This window comes from Hipposideros armiger, unplaced genomic scaffold (assembly GCF_001890085.2).
Source record: "Hipposideros armiger isolate ML-2016 unplaced genomic scaffold, ASM189008v1 scaffold_385, whole genome shotgun sequence".
Lineage (NCBI taxonomy): Eukaryota > Metazoa > Chordata > Mammalia > Chiroptera > Hipposideridae > Hipposideros > Hipposideros armiger.
The window spans coordinates 888,280-898,311 of NW_017731735.1; the positions used below are offsets into that span (position 1 = coordinate 888,280).

Genomic DNA, 10,032 nt, shown 5'->3' on the forward strand with positions numbered 1-10,032 from the left:
CACCTGGACCTAACCCAGCCTGACCTGGTGTCCTCAGCCCCTTATCATGTCCCCAAGCAACAGGAACCAAGCAGTGACGCACTGGGCCATGGGCTAACCCCCCAGCTTGCACACTGGAGCCTCAAGTGACCTAGAGCTGGAGACAGGTGGCCTGTATCCCATGGGGGTAACCATTTGACGTTTGTACCTGCAGGAGATGAGGTTGACTCAGGTCCCCCCAAGGACACTGGATATAGGGTATGAGTCCTCTGGAGACAGACGTGTATTCTTGAGTCTGATAATGGGCCAGTGGGAGGTCCTAGGGAGTTGGGGACCTTGGGGGGAAAGGCACATATTTAATGAAAAGCTCTCTTATTCTGAGAAGCTGACCCCTGTCTGTCCTACCCACCTCCATACTCTAGAGCTATATTGAGAAGTGACAGTAGATGGGATAGGAGGGGGGAGCTGGCAGAATGTTCCTGGGTGTGAGGGTGTTGGGGGAAAGCCAGAGCAGGGGAGTCTGGCTTTGTTTCCTGAACACAATGTCCACTTAGTCATAACAGGCACGGCTGCTGAAGACCTGACACCTACTGCCTCTGAGAGGTGGCATGAGTGGAGGCTGGGAAGGGGGCCCTCGAGGGCCTGGGGCACTTAGGGACACCCATGATGAAGGGCATGTGAGTATGAGCCAGGAAGGTTGAGGGGATACCACAGTTATACCTGGGCAGGGGGGAACAGACTGCAGAGCCCCACCCGCACCCCATGCAATGCCAGCCAAGCCTGGGGCCCAGCTGGTGTAAATCCCTAAGCCTGCCAGGCCCCAGCCAGCCTCAACAGCACCTGCAGCCTCTGGCAACCCAGAGAGGCGGAAGGGAGCAGACCCCCACTCCCAGCTCTCCTCCCTTAGGCCCTGGGAATTAATGCCTCCTGTCTCTCCTCATCCTCACTCTGTCCCCCTACCAGGAGCAGAGGATAGCAGTGGGAAGGTAAAAGCTTATTATGCAAATGTGGTGTGCAAATGTCTGTATCAGTGTGCATAACAGCAAGTAAGAAAATCTACAAGCTTAAGTGTGTAAGTAAAAAATCTGCATGTGTGTAGCTAAGAATGGGCATGGAGGTGTGGTGATCAAGTCCGTATATGAGGGCACTAGACTGTGGATCTGAGTGCAGATCTGCTGTGGTAGCAGCGGGGAACCCCTCCCCCTGTTTGAGAGGCTGGCTGCTGTATCAGAAGCATCAGGGGAGGGGCTGAGGGCTCCAGATGTGTCCCAAGGCAGTGCAGCCTCAAGCCCCTAGGAGGACACCTTTTGGAGACTTGGGGAACAGAAGGAAACCAGACACGGCCTTTGTGCTGACAGAGAGCAACACAGAAATTATTTTCCTAACAAAGGGAAACGTAGTCATGCAGTAGAGCCCCTCCCTGGGCATCCCAGCTCCAGTTCCCAGTCCCCAGCACTGTGAGACTCCAGGGAGATGCTCCCAGCCTGAGGCTGTATGAGGACAGGCCAGAGTGGAAAGGAGAGGGTGGGGAAGCCCATGGTTGGGGGTGCAGGGGACAAGCATCTGGCCTGTGAGAGAAGGTGACCCTCATCCAGTGTGCTCAACTCACCCTTCAGGTTAAAAATAACCAAGGTAAGGGCCTAACGGAGCGGGGGAGGTGATGTGAGAAGGTCCTGTCTTCCCATTATCTCTGCCCATCAGTCCTTTGGAGGGGAGGAATGTGCCCAAGACTAAAAAAAGGCCCTGGAGCCAGAGGGGCTAGGGCAACAGACCTTTCATGGGCAAATCTGGAGGCCCTGTTGTCCTCCTGTCACCTCCAGAGCCAAGGGATCAAGGGAGGAGGAGCTGGCAAGGGAGAGAGGTGGGAGGGAGGGTCCCTCCGGAAGGACTCCAAATTTAGGCAGGGGGTGGGGGCAGCGGGATATAAAAGGAGCAGTCTGCAAAGACAGACAGACACTCCTCTGAGCCAGGTAAGAGGGGGTTTGGATGGGGACTCTGTGGCCAGCTCTCAGAGCTCTCACCTTGAGGGACTGCCTTCACAGGGGATGGGGTACAGGTCGGTCGGAAGCACAAGGGTACTGCTAGAAATTCCCTTCTCCAACCCCGGAAAGTTCCCACTGACAGATGGGAGGTTTCCTTCTCCCATCTGCATTTGTTTCCTGCATCCGTCATTGCCTGCTTTCTGTGTCCTCCGAGGGCTGTCTCCATATTTCTCCCCCCTCTGATGATTTCCCTCTCTTTGCCTGGTTTTACTTTGCCTCTTGGTTTTTGTCAACACTTGTCATACTTCTTGGTCTCTCTCTCCCCCCTTGCCCTTCCTTCTTGGCTGTGTGTTCTAATCTCTGCCTCTCTCTGTTTCCAACTCTGATCCCACATCCCGCCCCCCACCGGCCTGCTTCCGTGGCTCTTCATTCTCCTTGTCTGTCCTTCTCTCTGCCTGGCTGCACCTCTGTGGCTCCACCCATGGTCCAGACTGTTCAAGATTCTTTGTGAAGCGATAACCAGGTGAGAACCGCCCCAGATTTCTCTTGGGAGCCAGGTTGTTTAAGGGTTCACTGTCTCTCCTCTGAGCAGCTCATCACCTCCCTTTAGCAAACTCCAGCCATTTCCACCCCCCCCCACACACACACACACAGACCCCTCACAGAGATGCTCCTTCAGCTCCACATCAGAGAGCAAGAGAAACAGAACCTGAGTTGGGAGGGCTGGACCTAGACCAGGTGCTTCTCAAGGGAGGTACAGGAAGAGAATGATAAGACCCAGGTGGTGAGGAGGTGAGGCAGGGAGTGGAGGTGCAGAGGGCGGTGCCACCCACTGAGGCCTGGGCCCTCCTGTCTCAGCCTTAAAGGAGCGACAAGATGACCGATGCCCAGATGGCCGATTTTGGGGCTGCAGCCCAGTACCTCCGCAAGTCAGAAAAGGAGCGCCTGGAGGCCCAGACCCGGCCCTTTGACATCCGTACTGAGTGCTTCGTGCCTGATGACAAGGAGGAATTCGTCAAGGCCAAGATTGTATCCCGGGACGGGGGCAAGGTCACTGCTGAGACCGAGAATGGCAAGGTGCGTGAGGCACTGGGCCGGAGGAAGGGGAGGAAAGGTCTTTTGTGGGGTGCAGGGGTGAAGCAACTTGCAGTGTGAGCTGATGGGCCCTGGAGAAGAGCCAAAACCAGTGGAGTTGCAGGACATGCCCCCTTGAGGAGCCCGGTATCTGAGTGAGAACTCTGACCTTGCTCAGATGGACCTGAGCAGGCACTACAGGACGCCATTCCAGCGTTGCACGCCCCTTGACAGAGAAGATGCTAGTGGGGAAACCTCAGCTGGTTTATTCTTCAGGAGGATCTTGTAGATTGAGGGCCCAGCCACAGCATCAAATGAAGCTCCCTTCTCAAACTTGTATCCCGCCTCTCTGTGCCTCAGTTTCCTCCACAGACAAACTCTCCCAAATTCCCCTCACCCAAACCAAGAGAAAACTCTTAGACCTAGATAAATACAAACAGCAGAAACTCTTTAGCTGAATGCTCAGTCCTAGGGCTGGTGACTGGCACTCAGAGGCCCCCGGTCCCTGGTCCTTCACACCGTCCATGAGAATTGCCATTGGTCACCAGCAGCGGCTCAGAACCTTGTGCCTCGCAGACATTCTGACTGAATGCTGCGTCCCATCAAGGTGTGGAAGGCCTCCACTGGGGGCTTTAACTCTGATCCCAGCTCTACTACTAGCTAGCCACCATAACAGAAAACCATTTAATTATTCGAGCCACAGCTTCCTCCACTATAAAATATGCTGGAATACCTGCCTGCAGGATCTCAAGGCATGGAAAACTGACCATTGCCAATCAAACCACAGCTACAGTGACCAGTGGGGAGGTCGGGTAAACGGCTGAGATGTTCCAGAGCACTGCCCGTAGGAGTCAGGGGCACAGCACAGATGGCAGAGCTGCCAGCCCCTCCGAGGTGTCCCTAGACACTTAAAGCAGGGAATGAACAATGATATTCATGGGCACAGGGCCTGGTGTACTGACCAGACACAGAAACTAGGGTGGTCCCTAGGGTGGGAGAGACAGTAGGTGGGCAAATTATCTGGAGAGCTCTGGGGAACAACCTGGACACTAGTCAGAGAAGAGCTGGGGGTGCGAGGCCAGGTCGTGGTCTGTGTCCTAGAAGGAGATAAGTGGGCAAAGCTGGTGACTACAGACTGGGAGTGTACACATCCTTCCTACTGCCCATGCTCCCTCCTCAGACAGTGACCGTGAAGGAAGACCAGGTGTTGCAGCAGAACCCACCCAAGTTCGACAAGATTGAGGACATGGCCATGCTGACCTTCCTGCACGAGCCCGCGGTGCTCTTCAACCTCAAGGAGCGCTATGCGGCCTGGATGATCTACGTGAGTGCGTCCTGCAGGGAGTCTGTCCTGGCCCAAGACCAAAGTAGGCCAGGGCAACTCGCTTAAGGGGAGAAGGTCAGAACTCTCCCAAGGGGCCCAGCCTCCCCAGCCCCCTTCCTGCCCCTGGTCAGCTGCAAAAAGAGAGTTACCAGCTGGGGTAACCAGGGACCCTTCTGCCTGTCACCACCATTTGTCTGGGCTCTCCCCTCCAGCCTGCCTTGTCTCCTGCTCCAGACCTACTCAGGCCTCTTCTGTGTCACCGTCAACCCCTACAAGTGGCTGCCGGTGTACAACGCTGAGGTGGTGGCCGCCTACCGGGGCAAGAAGAGGAGTGAGGCACCGCCCCACATCTTCTCTATCTCCGACAATGCCTATCAGTACATGCTGACAGGTGAGCCTGGTGGCCCTGACCTGTGCACCCTCAGCCCCACAGTCATGGTCCTGGACCCTCAGCCCTGACCCCATCGCCCTCTCCTCTTTTTCTCTTCCAGATCGGGAGAACCAGTCCATCCTCATCACGTGAGTGAGCACCATCTATCCACAAAGGGGCTTGGGGGGAGAACCAGGCTGATTCCTGGGGGTGCAGAGGAAAGGAAAAGTTTAAAACTGTGATTGCAAGAAATGTGGGGTACTAGACTCTCAGAGGAGTGCCAGCGTGACCAGTGATGATGGGCAAATTCTGCAGGGAGCTGGGTGCTGGTGGAGGAGTGCAGCTGGACGGGACCTGAGGGAGAAGAGGGCAGTGTTGAGCTCTGAATAGAGAACAGTGGGAATCCTGGGTTCTGATGGGTCCCTCTTGCCACTAGCGGAGAATCTGGGGCAGGGAAGACTGTGAACACGAAACGTGTCATCCAGTATTTTGCCAGCATCGCAGCCATAGGTGACCGTGGCAAGAAGGACAATGCCAATGCAAACAAGGTACGGGGTGGGACACAGGCTCAACAGAGGGGATCTGGGGAAGGCTGACTCAGGTGATCCCAAGCTCTGCCCTGAATGGTGGTGAAGTACCACTGAGCCCAGAGCCCAAGACCTTCTTGGCAAAAGACATACACTCTGGTGTCTAAATTGGCCCTTTGGAGCTACAGACCCCCAAGCAGTCCACCCAGCCCCAGCCCCATTCCCCAGGACCGGAGCAGCCCCCTGTACTTCCCACCGCCACCTAGAGGCAGACAGAAGATGAACCCTCAAGGTTCTGCTCCCTTCACAGGGCACCCTGGAGGACCAGATCATCCAGGCCAACCCTGCCCTGGAGGCCTTCGGCAACGCCAAGACCGTCCGGAATGACAACTCCTCCCGCTTCGTGAGTGCCCTTGACCATTGACGACTGGCCTCATTGTCCTTAACTAAAGAAAGAGGGTGCTGTGTTGCCAACCATACCCAGTTGATTGTCCTGTGTTTGGCTTTGGGGTATCAACAAGTGTGCATGCGCATGCACCCGTGTACACACACACACACACACACACACACACACACACACACACACACACTCCAAACCCTCCTGAGCCAGCCTGGCTCCATGAGTTCTGGGAACTTAAAAAAAGAAACCCAGAGTCACCACAGCTATTCCGTAGCCAAGCAATGGAACAGATTTGTTCACATTCTAGATTTTCCTTATGTCTGTTCCCAAAGCTCTTCCACATGAGAGTGGGAAGAAAGCATAGGCACTGGAGCCAATTTCAGGACTTGGCGCTTGCTCAGCAAATCCCCACACCTCCCTGAGCCCCAGTCCCTTCACCTGTGAAACAGTGGTGGTAACAGTTACACTGTAGGTAACTGGGAGGATCACATGAGGCCATATCAGAGGTAGAAACAGGAGACAGTCTCGTCGTGTTTATTCCTGTGCCATTGTTTCTGCTCCAACATCCCTGGGTGGTGTGTAGGGGTGGGCAAACTTTCTCTGTTTTACTGATATTAAACTGGGATGCCAAATAGGACATTTACAATTCTAAGACATTGTGGGTTGCACTGAGGTCCAAGGTCTCCATTCTGTCCTTTCTGGCCAGTCCCCTCACTCATTGTCTCCTCTGTCCCCAGGGGAAATTTATCAGGATCCACTTTGGGGCCACTGGGAAGCTGGCTTCTGCAGACATAGAGACTTGTGAGTATGCAGGATCCTCACCCACCCCTTCCAGTCCTCCTCCTCTGCCTTCTTTCCCAGTGGGGCAGCCCTATCTCAACATTTCCCCTCCATCTTCCGTCTCTGTCTACATCTGCATCTTGGCTTTAGTATTCTGCTTCCCTCAATTCGTGGCTTTTCCCCTAGCTTTCTCCATCTTGCTGTAGGAGCCCTTCTCCTCTGATCTCCACCATTTTGCTGGATCAACTCTCTCTCCTCCCTTACTTGCCTTCCTCTCCTCTCCTCACTTCAGATCTCCTGGAGAAGTCCCGAGTGATCTTCCAGCTCAAGGCTGAGAGAAACTACCACATCTTCTACCAGATCCTGTCCAACAAGAAGCCAGAGCTGCTGGGTGAGCTGGGCCCCATGTCCCTGCTGCCCAACTGCCCTCCTCCAGCAGTACAGGTGCCCTCCCCCTCAGCCTGCCCCACCGCCCTGCTCACCCCCCTCTTCCCTCCATCTGCTCAGTGACTTTCTTTTCCTGCACCACCTTGGGCCTCCCTGCATCTCCTCTTGCCTCCTTGTCCACACTTTCCTTGTCATATTTTTCTCTTCCTTGTTGGTTTTCTCTGTCTACTCTTTATTTGCCTCCCCTTCTCCAAGATGTCACTCCTCCAATGTCCTCCCTCTCTGGGTCCCCCTCCTACATTTTCGTTTCTTTTGGAGTCTCTCCTTGGTCCTTGCTGACTCTTCTCCTCTCTCCCTGCTCTCCGGCCTCTCCTACATTCTCTCAACCCCTCTCTGCCCATCCCCTGCCTTATCCCGTCTCCTTGGCCTCTGCCCTGCCCCTTGCTTGGACAGACATGCTGCTGGTCACCAACAACCCCTACGACTACGCCTTCGTGTCTCAGGGAGAGGTGTCTGTGGCCTCCATCGATGACTCCGAGGAGCTCCTGGCCACAGATGTGAGTGAGGAGGCAGTGTGAGGGTTCCTGACGGCTCCTGGGCCACTTGCTCCAACCGCCTCTTTGCCTCTCTTGCTCTGTGCAGAGCGCCTTTGACGTGCTGGGCTTCACTGCTGAGGAGAAAGCTGGTGTCTACAAGCTGACGGGCGCTATCATGCACTACGGAAACATGAAGTTCAAGCAGAAACAACGAGAAGAGCAGGCCGAGCCCGATGGCACCGAAGGTATGAGGGACAGACGGCAGGTGCTGGAAAGGCCTGAGGTGCTGGGTATTCACCTGCCAGGAGGAGACAGTCCTCTGGGAGCAGGGTCTCCCATGCTATGTCCAAAAGTGGTATCTTTAACAATTGTTAAGGAGCTAGGTTGACAACAGTGTTGTTAGGATCATGGTAGAGAAAGTGGGAGGAAACCAGAAGTATGGGAAGCAGGTGGTCAGAGGTAGCACTTTTCCCCCGGGCAGGCTCTGCCTCCATCTCCTCTCCATCAGGCCCTGCCTCCAGGCTCTCTCTTCTGTTAGAGCTTAGCCAGGGACCTGAGGCTTATGGGGTGGATAGGTGTGGTAAGGGCTGGGGATGGGAGCAGGGACATGGGAGAGGAGGACAGACAGGGAGGGCCCCCACAATCCTGCTAACTTCTCAACCCCAGCTGCCCAGACCAGAAGTGAGTTGAGGATTTTTCCTTCTGTGCCCAAGTCTCACTGAAACCCAGGAAAGCACAGAGTCTGAGCTCTGAACATCCCCATCAGTGATGCGGTGTATATGGGGGGAACCCCAGTTCTTGGGTGAGCTCCTGGTGGGCTCTATGCCATGTTGTTTGGGAGGCAGCAGGCCAGGAGTCAGGACACAGCTCAGCGCATTGGCATGTCATCTGCCTCACTGGACCTCAGTTTCTTCCTCAGTGAAACAGTGACAATCTTTCCTAGCTCTCTCCAGGGCTGTTCCAAGAATCCTTGAGAAGGAGATGTGAAAGTGTGAACAGTGCTATGCTAACACCTGAGAACATTCCTCTTGGTCTGCTTTTGAGGAACATTTCTTTGTATCTGTCCAGATCAAAATGCCAAGCCTAGGTGTCATGATTGCCATGTCACCAGTTATCACAAAGTGCTTGAAATTAAAACAAATAAATTACCTCTAAATGGAGATGGTATGTTGGATGGCACATTTGGAGAGCTGGAAGTTGGGGGAGAGGCTGTCCAACATGCCGTTAGGAACTTGAATTCCCAGCCAGTCAAGTTGGTCAACACACGATTGAGTAGAGCAGCGGTTCTCAACCTTCCTAATGCCGCGACCCCTTAATACAGTTCTTCATGTTGTGGTGACCCCCAACCATAAAATTATTTTCGTTGCTACTCTATAACTGTAATTTTGCTACTGTTATGAATCGTAATGTAAATATCTTTTTGTTTTCCGATGGTCTTAGGCGACCCCTGTGAAAGGGTCGTTCGACCCCCAAAGGGGCCACGACCCACAGGTTGAGAATCGCTGGAGTAGAGTGTGCCCAATCCTGGGCCAGTGCTGGGATGAGCACAAACAAGGCAGAAAGCAGAACACATCTCCTCCCATCAAACACAGTCCCTGCCCTGGAGAGATGAGGGTGTGCAGTGAGGGCAGGAGATATGCTAATAGTAGGGCTGGTGAAGGGCCTGGCCCAGAGACACCCAACAGAGATAAAGTCATAGGCCATCAGGGCTGCTGTGTGGGGGAAGGCTGTAGGGTGAATGAAGGAGCCTGGACTCCAGCCTGACTCAGGCACAGACTGGCTGTGTGATCAAGGCAAGCTTTGCGCCCTTCCAAGCCTCTATTTGCAACTCTTCAATGAGACGGGATTGGACCTGATGCTTCAGAAAGGCTCTGGTCCTGGGGCCGGGAAGGAAGGTCTGTTGAAAATGCTCGCTTACTCCTTTCCTTCTCAACCAGATGCCGACAAGTCCGCCTACCTCATGGGGCTGAACTCAGCTGACCTGCTGAAGGGGCTGTGCCACCCTCGGGTGAAAGTGGGCAACGAGTACGTCACCAAGGGGCAGAGCGTGCAGCAGGTGTACTACTCCATTGGGGCACTGGCCAAGGCAGTGTATGAGAAGATGTTCAACTGGATGGTGACGCGAATCAACGCCACCCTGGAGACCAAGCAGCCACGCCAGTACTTCATCGGAGTCCTGGACATCGCCGGCTTTGAGATCTTTGACGTGAGTAGAGAGAGCCCTGGGAGCGGGGAGAACAATAACTCACTCGTTGGCACATGCAACAACCGTTTGTTGAGTGCCAGCTATAGACCAGGCGTGGGAAAGGCAGTGGGGTCCAGCACTGACAGAGGGCAGTTGTTGTCCTGACTCCAGGGGCAGCGCTCCCTTCCTGCCCTGACAGGGGAGGGGACCAGCCACACTTCTCACTGGGCTGGATATAGCCCTGGGCTGACCCCACTGGCCACTCAGCAGCTGGCATACCTGACCGGCTCCTGCCCTCACTCCCCTGCAGTTCAACAGCTTCGAGCAGCTCTGCATCAACTTCACCAATGAAAAGCTGCAGCAGTTCTTCAACCACCACATGTTCGTGCTGGAGCAGGAGGAATACAAGAAGGAGGGCATCGAGTGGGAGTTCATCGACTTCGGCATGGACCTGCAGGCCTGCATCGACCTCATCGAGAAGGTGCTGC

At 54.6% G+C, this 10,032-nt stretch overlaps 1 protein-coding gene across 1 annotated transcript in view; it reads left to right on the forward strand.

Annotated features, from left to right (window-relative positions):
- Window positions 1-2,372: 2,372 nt before the first annotated feature.
- The window catches only part of LOC109393614 (myosin-6-like), a 33,638-nt gene continuing 25,978 nt past the window's right edge, over window positions 2,373-10,032 (forward strand). The window contains exons 1-13 of the mRNA XM_019663023.1: window positions 2,373-2,484; window positions 2,820-3,038; window positions 4,216-4,359; window positions 4,594-4,750; window positions 4,851-4,878; window positions 5,166-5,277; window positions 5,567-5,659; window positions 6,394-6,457; window positions 6,729-6,827; window positions 7,277-7,380; window positions 7,466-7,604; window positions 9,297-9,565; window positions 9,855-10,025. Coding sequence (XP_019518568.1) covers window positions 2,838-3,038; window positions 4,216-4,359; window positions 4,594-4,750; window positions 4,851-4,878; window positions 5,166-5,277; window positions 5,567-5,659; window positions 6,394-6,457; window positions 6,729-6,827; window positions 7,277-7,380; window positions 7,466-7,604; window positions 9,297-9,565; window positions 9,855-10,025 — 1,581 coding nt within the window. The 5' untranslated portion in view covers window positions 2,373-2,484; window positions 2,820-2,837. The remainder of the gene's footprint in view (window positions 2,485-2,819; window positions 3,039-4,215; window positions 4,360-4,593; window positions 4,751-4,850; window positions 4,879-5,165; window positions 5,278-5,566; window positions 5,660-6,393; window positions 6,458-6,728; window positions 6,828-7,276; window positions 7,381-7,465; window positions 7,605-9,296; window positions 9,566-9,854; window positions 10,026-10,032) is intronic.